Source organism: Leptidea sinapis, chromosome 4, assembly GCF_905404315.1.
Source record: "Leptidea sinapis chromosome 4, ilLepSina1.1, whole genome shotgun sequence".
Taxonomy (NCBI): domain Eukaryota; kingdom Metazoa; phylum Arthropoda; class Insecta; order Lepidoptera; family Pieridae; genus Leptidea; species Leptidea sinapis.
The window spans coordinates 16,450,764-16,473,808 of record NC_066268.1 but is presented as its reverse complement, the minus strand read 5'-3'; the positions used below and the strand labels follow the sequence as shown (position 1 = coordinate 16,473,808).

Genomic DNA, 23,045 nt, shown 5'->3' with positions numbered 1-23,045 from the left:
GCCGTCCCTGACGCAGTTGCACATGAGAATGACACCCTGGCCCATACGGCAAAAGAAAAAGCCAATCTCCTGCGCTGTGCACTCTTTTCGCCTCCAACTCAACTCTTGAGGACAACGGAAAAATAGCGCCGACCACCCCTCGGTGTCAGAGCTCTACGCCTGAAGTAGAGTTCAGACAGAAACAAACAAACAAACGAAAACAGAACTCGCCTAGCTCTGTCTTCGTCGGACGTCAGGAAGTCGAGCCGGCCGGATGGCATTTCTCCAATCGTGCTTAGAACGTGTGCCGGTGCTAACGCGTTTATTCCGGCACTTCTTAGTCCCTGACTCATGGAAGTCAGCCCTTGTCCATCCGATCCAAAAAAAAGGATACAGTTCGGATCCGTCAAACTACAGGCCTATAGCTATTACCTCTCTGCTCTCCAAAATCATGGAGAGCATATATATTGCTCGAATCCCAAGCCCATGAACGCTGGAGTGCACCAAGGCTGTGTACTATCTCCCACACTGTTTCTTCTCAATGATATGTTGAACACCTCCGACATACATTGCTATGTAAACGACAGCACGGGCAATGCCGTATACACGGGCCATGCAGGTTTTTCTAGGGAAATGGTCGACCAGGGCCGGGAGAAACTAGAGTCTTCTATCGAGTCCTATCTTGAGAAGGTTGCGGAATGGGGTATATTGAACCTTGTCCAATGTAACTCCCAGAAGACTCAAGTTTGCGCGTTTACCCCTAAAAAACCCCATTTGGCGTATCACCGCTCTTCGACATCATTTCCCTTACAGCCTCGCCTAGTATCAGAATTCGGGGTCTCGATATCTCGAGCGATTGCCAATTCCATGGCCATCATGAGAGCAAAGCTTAATTGGCTTCGAAGAAACTGGGTATAAATAAGCACCTTCAAATTTTGTTGGAACACTACCACGATTTCAACATTATTCTTTTGAAATGTTTGTTAAAACATCCATCATCAAAATGTAATGAACACAATCGTAATTTTTAGGGGTCCAGTTGATAATTCCCATATTTTGAAGCCAAACTTTCCTCTCCTCAATCGTTCCTCAAAGTATTTTGGAAATCTGAAAAAAAATTGCAAATTGTTGCTGTCAAACATATGGAACAGTCTGTCCAGTGGTATAATCATAGAGGTCAGTGACTGCTGCTATAACTTGACAGTTGACATTGACATTGTCGTAAGTTATTTCTTTGTGTTGGTTTCGGTAGAGTTTCGTAGACTGTAAAAGTGTAAAGTGTAAATATTATTTTACCAGTACATACTACATACTAAATACCTAGTAAATAATTATTCTTCGTTTTGGTAAATGGTGTTTGTGTTTAAATTTTACCTATTACTATTTACTACTTACGGTGTAATGAAATCATAAAATCTGCTTTGCGTCTCATACCGAACATTTTTATTGTAAATTTTCAAGTTTGTGTAAAAAATATTGAAGTTTGAATTAATAATTTGTGGGAGGAGCAACTATAAAAATTGTTGATCGTGGATCGTGGATTAGCAGAATTGTGATATTTATTTAGACAAATTGACGATATTATCAAAATCTTTCTATCTAACAAAAGTTAATATCAACTGCGTTTTTATATAGGTACTATATCTATACTATAGGTATAATTCAGAAAAAATATTTGTATTCTTAAAATTGCCTAGTTATGGATGGACCTATAGAGGTTAACGAAATATCAGATTTTGTGTCTTATATTCGAAGCGTAAGTAAAATAATAATTATTGTAGATTTAAATAATTATTATTATATTCACTTTACTGCCAGACCTCTCTGAATATTAAGACGTTATTTACACTAGAATAGAGAATTTCTTTTTAATTCCCTGTCTTTTTGTAATTTGTAATCTCTTTAAACCACACAAGAAAATATTGTTCTTCTAGAACAGATAAACACTTTGGGTTGATTCCATTCCAACCGACGAATTCCACCACCGGACATTACATGAAAAGTACCACCCCCATCCTGTTGACGTCTGGTATTCCACAATCGCGTATTTCTTGCAAAACAAGAAATTTCTTGCCTCGGCAAAATTCAATCAATTATCGGCTGCGGTTTTCCCGAATCGATGTGACTTAAATACTTTCAAGAATCTTTTCTTGAAGAGCAGACTTCCTCCTTAAAGGGTGGCAACACATCTCTTGGCGGTTGCCTTACCTCTCGCCATACCATGAGCCACTTGCTCATTACATATCTATCCGTTACTCCACATCCTGGAGATGAGGAGTCAGTGTCAACATATTGTTGAGTCAAAACCAGCACACTTCTCAGAGCACATGGAACTAAAAAAAAAATTATTTATAAGTGAAAATACAGTTGAAAATTACATTTTCTTTTACAAATGAGGAGGTTAGATCACCTGATGTTAAGTGATCACTATCACTATGTTCTGCAATAAAACAGGAATCACAGGAGTTGGGCTGGTGATTTGGGATTAGTTTGTTTTTTCATTTATCTTTTCAATTTGAACTTATTAATTCTCTGTTACGAATCTAGCATGGGAGGCTCTTTTACGAAGGATGCCGGCTAGAGTATGCAGTAATGTGTAAGTAGTTCTTAGCAGCACTGCATTGTTATGGGCAGGGTGTATCAATTACCATCAGCTGAATACCCTGATTCTCTTGTCCCTTATTGTCATAAAGAAGCTCATACTTTAACAAATAACACAATCAATTTAAAATAATGAAGCACTTTTAAACTGCACTCAAGAACAGTGTAAGTGTGACAATGTTGTGACAGCCCAACAGCGACTGAGTGGCCCTACCACACGAGAAGTGCGCACCAATTGCTTCACTCTGGTCTTGACGAATTTTGCTCACCCTGCATCACAAGGAGATCTAAAATATCTACTATGTCATGAGTGTGATGTATCTTTAGTCAATTGTACTATATTAAGTGTGATGTTATAACAGAATTATGTTCTTTTTTAGATTGAATGGGGTGATCCATGGCTAATTGCTCTATTGTCTTTCCATATTCTAGTCACATTTACGTGTCTTTCAACACGGAATTATAGTAACTTTCAGATAATTCTATTTATAACATTATGTAAGTATTGTTCTTAATAAGATATATTTAACAATTAATTTCAGACTCTAGAGCATCTCAGATGGATCTTGTTTATTGGAAGAGGGCAAGCGATCATACTTATCACCTGATGGTAAGCGATCACCTTGGCCTCTTGGACTCTCTTGTTATACCAATTGGATAAAATAGGTTTTCTCCAGAGAAATAGGTATTTAGAATCTAATGTAAGGGAATATTTTATGAGTGGGTGTTAAATAGAAGTTTGGTTAGAAAATATTGGAGCCAGATTAAATTAAAGTAACTTTAACACTAGTGCAATATTTATTTAGGTAGAGAGAAATAGGTAGGTACCAGTACCTACTCAGAAAAATCATCAATAATAACACTTATTAGGTAGTTTATTTATTTTTTATTTTTTCATATTATCATTATTATATTATCATATTAGTTTCAAAGGTTTTGTATTTGTAATAAACTATCAGACTCAAGACGTAAAGCCTGATTAATCTTATATAATATAAAATTCTTGTGTCCCGGAGTTTGTTAACAAACTTCTCTGAAACAGGTAAACAAATTTGTTTGAAAATTTATGTGTATATCTGGTAGGTCTGAGAATCGGCGAACCTCTATTTTTCATACCCCTAAATGATTAGGGTCACCCACCCCTACATATTTTTTTTAAATTTATTAATTTTATTTTATTATATTATTTTTTATTTTATTATCATTACGGATTAAAAAATACATACAATTTCAAATTTACACCCGTCTACAATCAACACCTATTTTTTGTATTGCGATTTTAATATCATTCTATTCCATACACAGATGCGGAATAGAGTTGCAAAATGTCATTCAAATATAATGATTATTGTAGTACAATATATTTTGTGTACAATATATTTGGTAGGTCTAGATCATTGTTTCTCAACCTTATTTTGATCACCGCCCACTTTGAGACTATGTTTTTTTCTAGAGCCTGTCGCGAATTTAAAACAGCTATTGCCACGATTATATTTAAACATAAGATATTATATTCTATAGTATTATATTATATTATAGCCCCCCCGAAAGTCTCACCTTGTTGAGAACCTATGGTCTAGATAGAATGGTAGACTTGGTTGTCACCTATTTTTTATACCCCAAAAATTTTAATTATATAATTTTTTTTATTACTTTATATGGCAATACAATGTCTGCTGGATCAGCTAGTTATAATATAAATTTCTTACTCATTAGTTTTAAATATATAATGATAAATATAATTTAATGATTCAATTCAATAAATATATATTATATTATTGTTGCAGTACTGCTGGTATATTTCTCTGAAAATATAAATGAAGTTGCAGCAAAAAATTGGAATTTGTTCTCAAGACAGCAGTATTTTGATAGCAAGGGCCTCTTCATATCAGTAGTATTCTGCATACCAATACTACTTAATTGTATGATAATGGTGGTAAGTAAAACACAACATTGTACTTTATTTGTGTATTACAGTATTATAGATAATTGTTTGCATATCATATTCTATAGATAACGGGTATCTTTTATATTGATTAATAAGTGATGAAGTATCAAACACATAGTAGCTGTCTGTAATGAAATGTGTGAAACAATAATGACAAAGTGTAGTGGTTATTGTGATCAAAATACATATAATATCACCTTGTCCACTAGAACCTCAGTGTCTAAACACCAATTGTCATTATAGTTATATGTATAATATTGACATTTTAGATCAAATGTAATATTAAATACCATAAAATTGATATTTATGAGATATTTAAAATTGCTTTATTTAAAATAAGACAAAATCACTAATTGAATGTCAAAAACCTTCGAAGAATGGTCGCAAGAAACTCAGCTCGTTTTTTTTTTAATTTCGACACAGTAAAAATTATAATTTAAATAGCCTGAGGGTGGTCACTTCATTCCCAGGCTCTGGTATCATTCAGAAAGTTATTTATGTTATAGTAACCTTTACTTCTTTTGAATTTTGCAACACATTTGTTTTGTACATTTTCTGGGATCATGTTGCTAAATCTATCTAACTCCCACTAACCCAGTAGTAGGCATATCAAGTTTGTTTGTTCATAACAGACATAAGAGTTGAATCTCATTTACACAATAATTTAACTAGCTATGACGCTCTATATTACTGCTTGACGGCAGAACAAGGCACCTTTGTGGTACCCATAATCTAGCCGGCATCCTGTAGAGAGGAGTCTCTCACTGGTAAAATGGATTTCATATAAAACCTTTTCCTCAATATCAACCTGATATGCAAACAAATCTTATATAATAATATTAGGTCCTTACATATGAAATTGGCGTTTTGTATGGGAGGAACAAAATAAAGTCGAATATTTTTAAATATAATATATTTAATTAATCAAAGTATGAACCATTGTTTTCTATGCACTTTTGCCATCTCGTAGGTAGTTCATTGATCCCTTTACTAAAAAAACCAGTCGGACGGGAATCAATAAAATCTGTGAAGGCGATTTGGACTGCCCCATCAGAGTTAAATTTTTTCCCTTGCAAGAAGTTGTCCAAATTTCGAAAAAAATGGTAATCTGTTGGAGCAAGGTCCGGGGATTACGGAGGATGTCTTAGACATTCCAATTGAAGCTCTTCTAATTTGGTAGCCGTCTGTTGTGCAGTGTGTGGTCTAGCGTTGTCGTGAAGTAGCAGTGGCGTGGAGCGATTGACCAGCCTAGGTTGTTTAGCCGCTAGCTTTTCCATCATGGTTTGCAATTGCTGACAATAGACATCAGCCGTAATAGTCTGGCCAGATTTGAGAAAACTGCAATGAACAATACCGGCTCTAGTCCACCAATCGCTTACAAGCAACTTTTTTGGGGTTAATTTTGCTAGGGGCAGGATTTGGCTGGCTGGCCAGGATCCAACCATTGCGCTGAGCGCTTCCGATTATCGTAAAGAATCCATTTTTCATCACAGGTAATGATTCGGTTTAAAATACCTTCATTATTGTGCCGGTTCAGTAATGTAACGCAGCAGTCGACGCGCGTTTGCCGGTTTGCTTCAGTCAATTAGTGAGGTACACACCTTTCAAGCTTTTTAATCTTCCCAATTTGGTTCAAGTGAATTAAAACAGTTTCATCACTAACACCGCAGCCTGCAGCTAACTCGGACGTGGTTTGCGATGGATCCGCTTCCGCAATAGCCTTCAATACTTCATTATCAACTTGGGTCTCAGGCCGTCCATGGGGCTTGTTCTGCAGGTCGAAATTTCCAGAACGAAAACGTTGGAACCAAAAACGAACTGTGTTTTCTTTTGCAACATGACCGCCATACACATCATTCACCCTTCAAGTCGTTTCCGCAGCACAAGTGCCACGGCGGAACTCGTACTCGTAAATAATGCGATACTTTAAGTTTTCCATTTTGTAAAATGAGTGACGCAAACAGAAAAAAACAGAAGAAAAAAACAAATGAATGACGGTCATCGAAGCAAATACATGAGTAAATAGCTGTACAAATTTGAATTTGGAATTCCTAACCAAAGAGGAGAACATCGTGATTAAAGTGGCCAGTACGAAATACGCCAATTTCATATGTAAGGACCTAATATACAAATCTTTACTTTTATGTAGATTTTAAAACAATAATATTATTTCGGAGGTCTGTTGATGTCATGGTTTTTATATAAAGTTGCCTTGTCATGGCCATTCCTCAGATGTTGTTCTTTAAGTATGTAACATAATGGAAAACTTGTTTTCATTTAAAATCACTACAATTACCTTGATACATAAGATGCTAACTCGCAGTAACCATCACGCTGTACTAATTAATGAATAAGTACGGCATGGCGACTTAAAAGGAAAAAAGAAGATTGCACAGTTTGGGTGCACAAAAAGAACTGCTGTAGTGACGTAATGATCCTTCCTTGTTTAAAATACCTTTTTTATTATTCCCGCGCGTTGGCCGCCATCTTTGTGTCGTCACTCTTCAGGTCCAGGCATACATCACATCAAAAATAACCAATTCATAGTTCCGTTTGCTATTTCACAACTAGCTGACATCACGCAGATGATGCTTAGATGATGATTATGATTAGCATGACATAGCTCCATCCCTATTCCAACGGCAATTATTTAGTAGTGGGAAGCTTCATTGCACAGGATGCCGGCTTGGTGGGTAGGTACTCTGTGTAAGCTTTATTTTTTTTCAGTTTGAAGGGCGCTGTGGGTATTAAAATTACTGGCCTTAATGAGACTTAACATTTTATGCTGACACTAAATGCCAGCGGCCCTTAGCGGTTGAGTTCATTTAATGGCCGCCCGCCCGCCATCTATCATACGATGGTTCACAAGATGGCATACGTACATTTTTATGGCAGTAAAAGTCTTCTCTAACACGGAGAAGCATAAAAGGTTTTAGATAAACAAAAACAACGTACGTCGAGCTACATAGCGTGAAAATGGCGCCTGCTTGCATGCACCCAAGAAGTACCTACTAGTAGATGGTAGCGTGCGTAAACAGATTTATCAATGTATTATGATCCCAACGCAGCTACGAACTGAATATAATATAAAATGAATCTTATGAGCGAGTACTGAAAGTGGCTATTACTATAACTATTCTGTGACCCTCTTCGAAAGGTGTTCCATTATAGCAATAGCAGTTATGAAGATAATTTTTTTGACAATGATTTCTTATGTATTGAAATCTGGAGTACCGACCTCAAATATATGTTATCAATTTGTTGATAATTTCAGCTCCACCGAAATATTATGTTGGTGACCAATTAAATATATAAAAATATACACCGCCGTGAACCTTGTTCCAAGTTCACGCTTTAGTGATTGAATATATTACTGGGTTTACCGTGTGATTATTTTATTCTGGCGTAATATGCGGTAAAGGTTAAAGTACTGTCGCATCTATTTATAGACTTTACAAGAGTCTAGACTAGGCCGTGATTGTCTAGAGAGATGTCAGCACTGTTATTTAATTCGGTACGATGTCTGCTAAACCGCCGACTTTATGAAATTCAGCTATATATGTATCTCTTCAAAATTTCGGTGTTAATTTATACTGATATTATTATTTTAGAAATTCTTTCACCAGCCGCATGGTACATTATGAACGAGTAAAATGGGCTGTAATTTATTTAAAAAAAATGGAGATATTGCCCTCCTTAAATTGAAATATTGTAAAAATAGATACTCATCGTAGTCTAATATTATATATATATTATTCCGCTCAGTTTCGCTGGGAAATGGCGCAGAACGTCATCAAGCATTTTTACTCAAAAAAAAATGTATTTGTTGTACCTATATGTGGAGTTGGCCCGACCTATTCATGTAAAGACTTATTTAAAAAGTTAAATATTTTGACATTGCCAAATATGCGTATATTTGAACCGTGTAAATTTGTAAAAATAATAACTTATTTAAAAGGGCCATTGAATTTAATCCTCGTTCCACCAGATTACCGGATAGACTGGTTTATGGTCATTGTCCCAGAACATTATACCTAAATAGTAGCTACGGAATGTGTATAAAATTATTTAATCATCTACCTCTAGAAACAAAATACTTACCACAGAAACGATTTCCTGGACTTCTGTATAATTGTTTAATCGACAAAAAAATTTATAGTGTTAAGGATTTTTTAAATTTTAAGTAAACTTTTTGCATGCTCTATATATAAATTATACAATTGATTTAAGTTTTCTTTATGTCCCGTGCCAGATTTTTGCGAGACCACACGTTCTGAGGATGCCTCGTGTAGAGGCGAAACACGTATCGAATTGTTTTAAAAACAAATATTGGCGGAATTAACACTAACGAAAACTTGAATCATTTGTATAATTATGGATTTCCGCAAAGTAACGCCTAATTCGATAATTAATTTAAATTAGCCGAATAGAAGACACTACAATAAATTTAAGATCTATAATGTATCCTATATTCGACGCAAAAATAAATTTCATTTCATTTCAAGTGCATTGCCAGTGCCTGATACCCGCTAGGTGCGTTCACCACCCGTTTGAATTACTGGCCTTATGAGACTTAATATCTTATGTCTCAAAATGACCAACGCAATTAATTGCATTACCGCTCCGATCTTTGGGTTTAATCAAGGATCCTGAGCTGCATTACATTGTCATGGACAGAATACTATTTCTCGAAAAGAATAAAAAATATTAACACAATTTTTTTGTTTTTTTTACTTAAATAGGGCGCTTAGGCTCGTACCAAAGAATACATAATAGTACAAGTACGGAAGTCTCACTGCGCAAAATCGATTAAAGAAATAGTCCCTATTTGCAATCATACAATAAGGTGTTATTCAGATCGCACAGCGCTAATAACCTACATTTTTACTCACCTAGAAGCTGCCTCTCTTTCTATTGCATGACTCTTATCTCTTCTGACGACGTTAGGGTTAAATTTTTTTACCTAAAATTGTACCTACCTAGTATAAGATCATTTTATAAAAATAGCTTAGTTTTTTCTAAAATATAACTAGGTGTCTACTTACTCGTAATTCTAAATCAATATTCTTTCGTTGTCAAACCTACATTAGTTGCAGATAGTAATGTGAGCGTTGGAAGACCACGACATAGTCAAACGTATTTAGTATATAGGAAATTAATAGCTATCGCTATCATGAATGGTAATTTCACTATATTAATAATAATCACTGTAAATTAGGTTGTTTCAGCGTCCTTAGGAAATTTAAAAAAAAGTTAAATTTCCTTTTATTTATTATGCTTTGCCTTCCTTATGTTTCTCCATAAATATCGGTCGGATCTGTGAATTAGGTGACAACAAAGCTCACGCTGTCCCGACTGCGTAGAGGGCAGAGGCCACGACACGTACTTATGATTTCGATACATACACGGGAATTGCCGATTGAGACAGGCCTGCTCGTATGGCGTACCTAGTTTTTTTTTTGCGATAATCCGCCTCTGTGACAAATATTACCCAAGCATCTATGGAGATTGACAGAGTACCTAAACATAATTATCATTTGATTAATAATGTTCAAACAAGAATATCCACAAAAACATATTCGCAGTTGGTATTACGAACAAGCTTATAGCCTTCAAGACTTCAAGATGTGTGATCAGGTAGGTAGGTGCCTACGTTAATTATACTACGTATAGGTAGACGCTATTACTTATCTACTTATATACTTATAATATCTTCAAGGCCTAATCTTGTTGTTACAATTACACTGATACTATTGATTTATATATATTTTATTTTAATCATAGTTTTATCATTACTTTAATGTAGGTAAGTTGTATATAGAATCATTTTGATACATTATTTATTGTTCCATTAATTATTTCAATATAACTGTCTTTTTCTTTGATCAAATTTATTGCACTTATTTGAATTAATGTACTTTTGATTAAAAATGGATTCTAGAGTCTAGATTAGCGCCTTAGCAGTGTCAGGGGACGCAAACATTGCGTCGGTGCTGCAATATGTAGAACCGTCGCCTCTGACCACCGAGCCCTCTGCTTCGATACTCGCCCGCCACCTACCAATAGGTTAATTAATTCGACACTTTATAAGATTATAACGTCGGTAGGCCGTAATAAGGCTCTTGTGATGCCTCTGGTGTTAAAGCTCGTTTGTATCGCTTCCATAACAAAAAAAAACATCTAATCTAAACCTACATACAGTTCTATTTTGATTTATTGGACCCAAATGTTTATGAAGCAGGAAATCGTATAAATAATTTTAAGTGCCTATATGATCTAATGTTCTTTGCTCCCATTTTACGAAATGAGATTTAACTACCAACTTTCGACTTCACAGCTTACAAGGACGGGCAACCTCTACGTAGACATCGTAGTTACCTGTTAAATGTTTAAGAAAAATTATATTTCCATTTCATGATAAATTTGATGAATATTTCGGTGTGCCACCTCAAAAATCGGTTATAAGAGCACGTAAAAGCACATGTAAAATATTAAAATCACCATTAATTTAGAAATGTAGTGGAGTAGGTTATTTTTATCGAGTAGGACAACGATAAGTATATGGGTCAAGCTCCCGCGGAATACCAGTGGAATTACAATTGCTGATGCGCTTTAAAGGTCATCTACCTTTTTAAACGCAATAGCTTAATGAAATGAAATGCGCTTATCATTTTTCAATGTAATGTAGAAGGTAATATCGACCTGACAAAGAGACATCGATAAAAGAAAGTCGTCCACAGTTTGAAAAAATAAAATAAAATAGAAGAAAGTTCTCTGGGCACTATTATATAATAAAATATAATAAAGTCATCAACCCCAGTGCCAATTAATAACTGCATTAGAAAATACTTTTGGCAGTATTTCTTGGTCAAAATGGACGGGATTCCGTTCCAAAATATCATGCTTACTCCTTATAGACTTCTTCTCATCTCGCGAATACGTTTACCATATTCTATCAGTTTCTTTCAGTTTTTCAAATATCTGCATCGCTGCACAAATATGAGTGACACTATGATAATATGTAAATATATTTTGATTCGTACCGGACACTATCATCCGATGTGTCGTACGCCCACTTACTTCGTACTTGTGCTGAATAGATAAAATGGATTAATACTCGATAGCTGTATCGTTGTATTCTTTTTTAGACCTCTCCAACCCCCTGGACCTAGACTAGGTTATGGTCACCCTCGTAACAAAAACCCTACTATATATCCAGATTTGCGATCAACTGCTATAACATAATAAATAATTTTACTTGAACGTAATATTTACAATTCTCTATGCGAATACTCCTACAAATAATAGGGGTTAAAGTATGAAATTGCCGTTTTATTGTTATAGGTACTTCGAAATTACGTAGAACCTTCATGATTTGAGATTTTTGAGTGAAACTTTTTTACATGTCACTTAATGTAGTTCTTCTTATACGAGGGCGGCACTGAAAATTTCGGGAATCAAGGAAGTGACACAACTTATTATCTAAAAATGTATTTATTGCTTTTCGAAGTATTCTCCGCGAAATTTAACACATTTTTCCATACGATGGAACCAATCATTGAAGCAACCATTCCATTCGGAAGTTGGGGTCACCAAAATGACCGTTTTGTAGGCGACCACAGTCGCGTCAGGTGATGAAAATCTCTGACCACGTAATTTATTCTTTATTTTAGGGAAAGTATAGAAATCATTAGGTCTTAGGTCGGGGCTGTACAGCGGATGGTCTAATAATGTTTTCTTGCTCTAAAAACACTTTTGTTCTGTGCGTGGTGTGAGAACTCGCATTGTCGTGATGGAGGATAATGCGGCGGTTGCAGTTCTCTTTACGGAGTTCAGAAACGACCTGTGGCAAACAAATGCTAGCATACCATTCTGCATTAACCGTTCTTTGTCCCTCAAGAGGAATAGTCGCAACATGGCCGGTTTTGGAGACAAACGTGGCCACCATTTTTTTTTGCAACACTTCGTGAACGAACAATTTTTATTGGCTTTACTCATTTTCGAACACCCAAACTCGTGACTGGTTTTTTGTTTCGGGTTCGTACGCGTATATCCAGGATTCGTCACCTGATACGATGTTGTATACAGCATTTGAGGATCCTGCGTGGAATCTTTCCAGAGTTCTGACGCACCAAGTAACGCGACCCGCTTTTTGCTCTTCACAGAGCAAATGCGGTATCCATCGGGAAAACAACTTTTTTACACCTAATTGTTCATGCAAGATTATTTGTATTTGACTCATGCCAATGTCTAAAGTTGCCCGAATTTCGCGGTATGTCACATGTCGATCCTCAATCAGCTTACGCACAGCATCAACGTTTTCTTTGGTGACTGCAGTTTTTGGACGACCTTGACGGGGATCATCACTAAGTTTGACACGTCCACGTTGAAATTCAGCAAACTAGCGATAAATTGTGGTTTTGGATGGGGCTTCATCACCAAATGCAGTAATCATCCGGTCAACACACTGTTTTTGTGTTAAACCACTTCGAAAGTCATAATAAATCATCGCTCTAGAATTTTCTCAAGTCAATTCCATTTTCTCAACGACTAAACTCTGAAAATTAAAAATATTTCGGCAATAAAGAGTATAAAGTAATTAACTGAAGAGTATTATATTATAGAGAACATGAAAAAAGCGTCTGTATTATTTCACTGCTAAATGGCGAATGAAGGAATAAAATAATAATAAATACATGAGAAACAGTATTTTCGTTACTTTCTGAATCGAGAGCGCAGGGTACGTGGAAACGTCACTCTCTCAAGTATTGGAAAAACAAAGAAACCAGTTGTGACGGATTGCTACGCCGCTAGAGTCGCGCCACAGAGCTTGCGCTCATGTCAAAAAATAATAAACGGCGAACATCACGTTGCCGTATACCCCCCGTCCCCCCTTGTCACACTCAGCCCCCCCCCCCCCCCCCCCCCTTGTATGCGAACGTATTTTATGAACGGCCCCTTACAGGATATTATCAAAATAACCCTTCTACTTATATCTGTTCATAAAATGCTTATAACTTTTGATACTATGCACCCCGCGCTTTTTTTTACAATAAAATATTTTTTTCTTACACTATTTTTAATTCAAATAAACCTTTGGTTTTAATACTGGCCTTCTAATCTGTTTGGCCTCCATTGTATGGATTTACGCGTAGATAATTTATACATCTAGATAGAGCCTCTTGCTGTTTCAGTCAACGTTATTAGTTTAGTGTGCGTGACAAGCTACGTGTTACAATCGCGATACGTATGTCACTTTGTGTTAGTGTGCGTTGCTGATTGAAATAGTTCGCTGCTATTTTTGTCTCTGTTTATCTAAACGTTTAAATATATCTAAGGATTCACGCACTGTTTCCATGGAAATGTCAGGCACTGCATGTTCTTGAGAATCCTAAAGCGACTTAAGTTGGCTTGTCGTTTAGAGCCGGCCAAGTCAACTAAAACTAACCATAATTAGTAGCTTTGGTGCAAATCTGGCCAACAGGAGGTATAGTCTTCAGAACTTTCGTTGTACATTGACTTCCAGCCAATTTCGGGTACTTCTTGCCTTATGACCAGGTGCAGAGACTTGCTGGAAAGTCCAAGGTACATTTTTAAAGCGTGTTCCTAAGAAGTATTACAACACGATCTATGAGAGTCTCTTTATACAATTCGGTTGAAGCCTTCACTCCTTTACAACAAAATTAAGTTTTACGCAAGGTGATGAGCACGTTGCATTTTAAATACTTGTGAAGCTTCATTGGAGCTATTTAGGGTTTTGATTGCTGTAATGCTCTAAATTGTGAACATTTTAGCATCCCCGTCATTTTTTCATCGGAAAACCCAGGAATCAGTCCCGATTACCTCTTGCTAACAACTGTTCCGTCTTGATAAGGACAAATCCAAAAAGGTGATTTCCAGACTAAGGAGGGGCACTAGAAGAATGATATTTTGGTATGTTACTTTATACAAAAGTACGACTGTGTAAAAGTAGGAAATAAACATATTTAAGGAATTTTTCCAAAAATTAAATAACTAAATCAAGTCAAAATGACTTTATTCATGTAGGGCAAGGAAATAACATGAATGTCGAAAGTTTTCTTTTCTTTTTATATCTACCGCCACTTCGGAAACGGTTGAGCGTTCATGAGAAGAAGTGGCAAATAACTCATTGCCACTCTTTTAGATCAGCATTTACAGCAGCTTTACCTTTTTACAAATCATTCAAGTTATATTTATAATCATTAAAAATCTATGTAAAGTGTTGCTACAAAATACTCAAACATCAAATACCAAACGCCTTACACGAGTTAGTCAAAAGAAGGTATATGTAAAATAATACTCAAAAACAAGAGTTATTGAGTGCATGAGATGCATAAATCTACGCACACCGTAAATAAATAAAGGTAATTTGCGAGCATTTTATAACCTAATCAATAAAAATCATTTTAATATGGAGGTGGCCTACAAGTCGAGACAACAGAGTGAAGATTGTGTAAGTACAATGTTATTGTTATCGCTTATCTTACGTCTTATGAATACAATAATAAAAAAATGATAGTGAAATTAAATTAAGACTTACGAAAGTCATCAGTATCATGATAATATGTGGATTAGCAAACGTGTGCGTACGTACGTATTACAACTTTGTGGTTTTATACGAACCGTAAATATTAACAGCTGTATCCAGCTGGTGGCAGCTGGGTTTTTGATATGTAGGTATGTTAAAACTAATGCGTCAACCTATGTGCGCTTCCTACAAACCAATAGCCGTGGTTCTCACCAGTGGTAGACTTCTTTGCACAAGATGCCGGCTAGCAGGCAGTAGTGTCCATGCATTGTTGTGATTCTGTTAGAAAGGCGCCGTAACTACTGAAATTACTGGGCTAGTGAGACTTAATAGGTTTTGTGTCAAAGCGACGAACAGAATTGTGATACCGCTCAGAATTTAGTGTGTTTAGAATTCTCAGCGGGACCACATTGTAACGAGCAGGGTTCGTATCCTCAGTTTTCCTCATAGGTAATCTTGAAGTTCACTTGTAATTATTTCCGACTTAGATCATGTATTTATACATCAGATAGACTGTGACAGCTGTGAAAACGTCGAAAAAAATGGAGGTTGACAGTTAACCTCTATTTTGAGCAATGCACGCACACTAACACAAAGTGACATACAAATCGTAAGTGTAACACGTCATAAATTATTTATGTTATAATAACCCTTCCCACATAAACGTTTTTCAACAATTCTTTTAAATTTCGTAACACATTTGCTTTGTACATTATCTGGGATCATATTGTAAAAGCATATACATCGCCCAATAAAAGACAGTAGGCATAACAACTTTGTTTGTTCCTCGTGTTAGCAATATGATTGTCACAGTTTATAGCAAATTCCTTAATGTGCTTATGAACATATAGAACATTATCAAGACTTTATTTCTTGAAATTTTTCTCTTAATGATTCTTTAATTTCCGATCTATCATCGTATCTAAATACCTTTACCCAAATTCCTGAAATACAGGGTGGACCAAAAGTCCGTTTACATTTGAATCGGTTGCCGCGTCTAGCAGCGGCGGCGGAGGGGGGTGGAAGGGTTACGCATTGCCAGAGCGGCCAATGGGAATTTAGTACCATGGCGTCGTTTAGCGGTAGTCAACGTGCATTTTGTGTACGCGAGTACTATCGAAACAACGATTCTGCGACCTTAGCTCAACGAAAGTTTTGCAATCATTACAAGATACGACACAAAAATCAAGTTCCATCAGGTGTGTTAATTAAAAAATGGGTGCTCAAGTTTGAGAAGACGGGTTCAACAATGGACTTACGTCGATCTGGCCGGCTTAGAACGTCGAGGGACCCCGAAAACGTGGAGCGAGTAAAATCGTCTGTTCGTGACCAACCTGGACTATCAACTCGAAAGCGGTCTGCTGTCCTTAACGTGCCAAGATAATGATGTATTAAACCGCATTCTCAAGAAAGATTTAAGTCTACATTTCTATAAAATCCAAATGGTGCAGGAATTAAGGCCTCAGGACCATGCCACTAGGTTGCAGTTTGCGAACGAAATGGTAGAGCGATTTTTTTCTCAACAAGGCACACTTCCACCTAAATGGGCATGTTAATAGACAAAATTGTCGTTATTGGAGTGACACTATGTCATAGTGATCAAAAACCCCTGCATTCCAGCCAACCAACCCAGTAAATCTTGACGAATTAAAGGATTGTATTCGCACAGAAATCCAAAACATCTCAACAGAAACATGTAAAGCTGTCATCGAAAATTTCCGTTCTAGATTGCAGCAATGCCAGAATAATGAAGTATTGCATATGGATGATGTGATTTTTAAGAAATAAATCCCCTTTTGTTTACTATCGAAAACAATAAACAATTTTGATCTACTGTAATTAGTTTTTTTTAATCATCATTCCAATTATAAACGGATCGTATATACAGGGTGGACTTTGGTCCACCCTGTATAAACGATACAAAAACTTTATTTCATTTACGGCCTCAAGTAATTTCAATCGTTGACATGAAATCGTATGTTTTGACATAACAAGATAAAAACTGCATAATTCTGGTGGTAAGTAAACATGTAGTTTACACCTGATTAATGTTATCAGCCATTCGTCTGTCTTTGTAAGTTCTTACATTATTCGCTATTAGGTACAACAATTTTTTCAAAAGTAATGCCAATTTTGGGCTAGCCTACGTTGATTAATTTATTTATTTTGTTTTATTTGGAAAACTTAGTGTTACAATGACTTAATTACTATACAATAGTGTGAACATTTTACACCATTTAATAGTTTTCGCATATTGTTTCTAATAACACATATCATAATACAGGTACATCTTCTTTTTTTTTATACAAGTATTATATAAAATATGTTAATAATTACATAGGTATTACATTTATTATGTTCAAAGATAATTTAAAAACTACGTTCAATTATGTTTATAGTAACAGTTAGGGAAACACATTAAACCAGTATTTAGTCATTTTTGATCTGATAGAATTTGTGGATGAATTAAACAGGTCAAAATCAGGAAAGCCTTTAAGATTATTTATGTAGTGAGATGCTCTTGAGAAGAATGAGTTTTGATTGTAATATGTAAATATTTAGGATGTCTTGCAGAGATTCTGAGAATATTTAAATTTATGTTCGAGAGAAGATGGGGAGCGTCAATGTGACATTGTGCTATTTTTGTTAAGAATAGAATATCAGCTATTTTGCGTCTCTCGCGGAGTGGTAATATATGATGTCTCTTGCATCTTGACTCATAATCATTGTCGTATGTCTTGCATTTATATTCAAGGTATTTAACAAACCTGCGTTGGATTCATTCTAATCTGTTAATATATATATCATACTGAGGGTTTCAAATTTGTGTACAATACTCAAGTATGCTACGAACATATGTACAATACAACGTTTTTATAACCTTGATACTTAAGAATTGGGAACAGGATCTCCTAATAAATCCCATACTGGTAGGCTCTATTAGCAATGTTTTCAATGTGTTTATCATATGAAAGCTTGGAGAAATAAGTTAAGCAAGTTACAGCAGATGTTACCATTTTTTTTATATCACGCGATTGTATTTTGGAATTAAGGGCAAGAGGCACTAGAGGATTGCATTTTATTTAGTAGTTTCATCATTTTGTGGGTGATGGTTACGTCCTATGCCCCCTGCACTGATTCCCTCGGTGAAAGGGCCTGTGCGATAGCTGCGCAAGTCTTTTGATAATATTTAATAAAAGTACTCAATTGCTGCGCTGCAGGAGCGCTGTGGAGCGGACTCCATGACCGCTGTGACCTCACTACACTGCACTCTCTTATTATGATAAGAGTGAACTTTTGAGTGGTGCGCGATCTTATGACGTCAAGTGTAAATTGCGCAAAACTTCAAGCATGATTTTATTGCAACGAGTGCAGTTGTATCTAGCAAATAAGCTATTTACTCATAAAATTAAGGTGATTTGACGGACTTACTGATATTTTCCATTTTAATCGTCCCAAATATCGGGCGAATAATGATTCCATTGCTTTGAATGCTACAAACAGACGCACAGATATTATACAGATAATAATAAAAAATACTTTTATTCGGTCAACACATATACAATTATGTTTCGTAAAACTACTGCACTGTTGGATGTGTATTTTACAATTATAATTATTCGTTTCTTTGGTGCTTCTTTACTTTCTGTAAGTCCGTTTGCCAGTAGGCAAGGCCCTCCTCCAACCTACTACATTCTGGACCTTCTAGATATCATTGTCCCATATTTTTTGTTGTTACCAATGACTTTCTATACATATATACAAATCACGCCAAACAAAAACAAATCCTAAATATGGCACATGCTTCAAATGACACCATTATTAGCTTCGACTACCATATGTATACATTTCTGCGTTTGCTCCAGTTCTTTAAAATATTATTGGTCAATAGGCAGAAATGTAAACATTTTTTCACTTTAAATTATAATAAAATCCGTAATATTATAACGCCTGCACATGTTTTCCAGGGTTCCTGGCTGTACCAGTCGACTCAGATAATGACCAACTTGAAACAGGCACAGCTGAGGCAGAGGATAAAAGAGATGAACATGAAGGAAAGGATGCGACTCGCCAAGACAGATTAGTATCGTCCAAATATTTCATTGCGACACCTGAACAAGTTTCCTAAACCTATGCCAATTTGTAAACCAAATAGTCGTGTCTTCCTCATCTTTGGCATAACAAATATATGTGAAATACATAATTTTTGCTATTTACTCGCAAAGTTTAAATTGGTCATAGTATATACATAGTTGCCTGGTATTCTTTCCCCACGATGGTATAAGACTGCATCACGATATAACATAATATGTCACACTGACAGCTCGCCATTTCATCGCCATTGTCGAGTCACTCACGTCTATAGAAAGTTAATAGCGTTGTTTCACTCTAAATTAGTTTGAGAACAGTCATCGCAGCTTATGACGTATTCATAGGCCAATCATATGATCCACCTGTCACGGGAAGAGAATACCAGGCGGAGTATATAATTAAACCATGATATACTAAATAAAACGTATTATACTATCCCCCTAGATCCATACAATGTTAAAAATAATCATTCATTGAACAGTGTTATAATATAATACAGTTACAGACCTTTGACATACGCATAACAATAGGCGTTCACTTATTATTGACATAATAGATAATAATGAAATGCAATGTATATTAAATAACCTTTAAGTTTTTCCTTGAGTATGTTTTGTTTAATTTTTCATAATGAAATGTTTTCAGCTAGTGTAAATAAATTTTACCCTTTCGTTGCGAGTTCTACGACGCATTGGAGTACATTTTAAATTTTTATTTTTGTTTTGAGGATTAACGTGGAGCATTGGAAATCCGTCAGTCTATCCGTCCATTCGTCTGTCTGTCAGTGGACTGTATTTCATAAAATCATTCTCATTAAATCTCATAAATGTTGATATTGAGTCCGTATTTTCTCCTATTTTAGGAAAAGATTAACAATGGCACAGAAAACCCGACAAACAGATCAAATTCTATAAACATTCTGAAAAATGACTTAGTATTGATTTAAATATAGTAATCGGCCATGTTAACTGAAACATAAATGATATAATTTTCCTAATATATCTTTCCGTATCGTGACGTCATAATCGTTCGCCATGACACCTACGCTCGTTTTTGCACTTATTCAAAGTTATTCGTAAATTAAATTATTAAAACTTTCGTGAGTCATTATTAAATTATTTACTCTATGTAATTACTACTTTAGAGTAATTATTACTCTTACTCAAAGACGTGGGACGTTATTGCGAACCCACCAAAATGGGTGAGTTTGGTCGGTTCGTGATAACGTCCGTAATTTTATGATATAGGTACATAATCATAAAGTTTTCCGGGTTTTGGATCTGGATGGGTGGGGGTCGGAGCGTAGACTTCACCAGTCGAGACCGCTCCAGTTTTGGATTTATATTCAATGTGCCTCTTACTATGCGGTGATCACTCCCAGTTTTCACTGAGTTGATCACGGAGACATCATTGAATATATGTCTTTTGGTCGTTAAATGAAGTCGATCTCATTTTTGGTGGCACCATCGGGGCTGATCCAAGTCCATTTGCGTTGTTCTGGCTTCATGAAGAAGGAGTTCATCATATAGAGATCCTCCTTCTCCTGAAGTCAGCCAGCCTCGGGCGTTCCGATTTACATAACCAAATTGCCCCACTCTCAACTCATCGCAGCTACGTTTGCGTTGAAGTCTCCCATGACAATGTTGAAGTGGGTCTTCGGAGTCCTCATACATGGCCTCCACCTCCTCGTCTGAGTATGTCGAAGTTGCAGCGTAAAACTGTATGACCTTCAATGAATACCGTTCAGTAATTCTGAGTATCAGGTACGCTACCCTAGTCGACACGCTCCACCTTAATTCCGTTGTTGACGAGAGACTTGAAAACGAGGAACCCGACACTACCCTGGCACAGTTGGTCGGCCTCCCGGAAGTAGAGCATGTGCCCAGAAATTAGTATTATCGAGTCCTCACCCTGTCTTCGGACCTCAGATAACCCCACGACATCCCATCGTATTCTGCTCACAGCTTCCTCCTGTTCCTCCAAACCCTAAACTGTAACAAATAAACTCAAGTGTATTTTTCAACAACGAAATAGAAAGTGTTTGTTTAAACATGAACACTTAGATTATTAATAGCTTTATCATGAAATTGATTAAAAAAAAATAGTTAAATGATACTTATAAATAAATAAGCTGTTTCTTATTTATTTTTTAATATCTAATTAAATAACTGAACTCGGCCTTGAACCGTCGCGCTACTGACATTAATTATGAAGTCCGATACAGTCTGTTCACATTTATTTTGCCTCGCGCTGTAAAGTTGATCCGCCTAATGTGCCTAAGCGCCGCGCTGTATTGCCATATTTTCTTTCATACCATCTTCGTTGTTAGAAATATTATTTCATAAGTCACAGTGGCATTTACATATGTACCAGTTTAATATACTTTCGTTTTAAAAAATAACAAGAGTTTATTCTATTATATTTACGAATCACAGAATAGTACCTATATTATGTGTCAACAGTGATTCAAAATAAATATCTTTAATTAATCGTAGGTAGTAGCTATAAATATAACAAATGAATATACAATGAAATTCATGTGGAATAAGTTACGCACCCACGTAAAGTGGGAAATTTTGTGTTGTAAAAGTTTATGGATAAGAAGTGCAGATGCTTATAAGATATATTATGTCATATGTATAACATTAATTTTATTAATTCATTCCAATGTAACTGACAGTGTTAAATAAGACGATAATATATCTACTTACTAGATATTGCAGCACAAATAATTAAATATGTCCGATATTTAATAACCCCCTTATTCATAATGGTCCGCTAACTTTAAACAGCCGCTAAGGAGTGTTTTTTCTCATTCTAACTTAGGTCAATAGAAGAAGACAGAGTGCGAATTAGCAATGTTTTAAGTTAGCAGGCTATTATGAATAAGGGGGTAAAACATTAGTTTTATCATTTTAATTAAAATCTAAAGCTAATAAGCAATTTAATGTTAACTTAATTTACTAAGTTGAGTAAAACTAAGAAAGTGTCCATTAGAGCTCTTCTGATTGTCTCTATTTTATGGAAGAAATCATGTTCTTGTGTTCTTTACACTGAGTACGTATCATATTGTTTTTTATTGCACTTCTAGCTGACCCGACAGATGTTGTTCTGTATATAATAAATAAAATAATGTTTTTATATGAATTTGTCAATAATATATCATAACATCAAATTATTAAAATATGCACCCTGCTGTCGTTATGAAATTGTTTCACAGCAGAACTGTCAAACCGTGCGTCAATAAATTCTCTCATAGAAATTATGTATGGACACATCAAAGGAAAAACAAATTTGTTGTTTTTTTTATTTAATTTAGCAGCATTTTCCTATTTATTCACCTTTAAAACCTTCTCTGGACTTCCACAAATAATTCAAGCCCTAAATTTGCCAAATCGGTCCAGCCGTTCTAGAGTTTTAGCGAGACTAACGAACAGCAATTCATTTTTATATATATAAAAATGTATATAATGTATATAGTATAATATATATATATTATACTAGATTTTTACTACACTTAAATCTTTAGTCTGAAAGCCATGTATATTTTGTATGTTTGGTACAACCCCAAAGTTAAATACCGGAAGACTACATTGCCATAACGATCTATTTATATAAATTTATTTAACTAACTTTCCACTGATATTCCATGCCGCCGTTGCACATGAGGAATGACACCCTGGCCCATACGGCAAAAGAGAAAGCCGATCTCTTGTGCACTCTTTTCGCCTCCAACTCGACTCTTGACGACAACGGAAAAACACCGCCGACCATCCCGCGGTGACAGAGCTCCATGCCTGAAGTACAGTTCAGACAGAAAACTGTTAGGCGAGCTCTGTTTTCGTTGGACGTCAGGAAGTCGAGCGGGCCGGATGG

General features: G+C 35.8%; 1 protein-coding gene across 1 annotated transcript; it reads left to right on the top strand.

Moving 5' to 3' along the window:
* The first annotated feature begins 1,233 nt into the window (after nucleotides 1-1,233).
* LOC126979990 (transmembrane protein 18) lies at nucleotides 1,234-19,292 on the top strand. The gene is made up of 4 exons (XM_050829605.1): nucleotides 1,234-1,735; nucleotides 2,961-3,078; nucleotides 4,368-4,516; nucleotides 19,046-19,292. Exons 1-4 carry the CDS (start codon nucleotides 1,679-1,681, stop codon nucleotides 19,160-19,162), a joined length of 441 nt encoding a protein of 146 aa, XP_050685562.1. The 5' UTR covers nucleotides 1,234-1,678; the 3' UTR covers nucleotides 19,163-19,292.
* The last annotated feature ends 3,753 nt before the right edge of the window (nucleotides 19,293-23,045 follow it).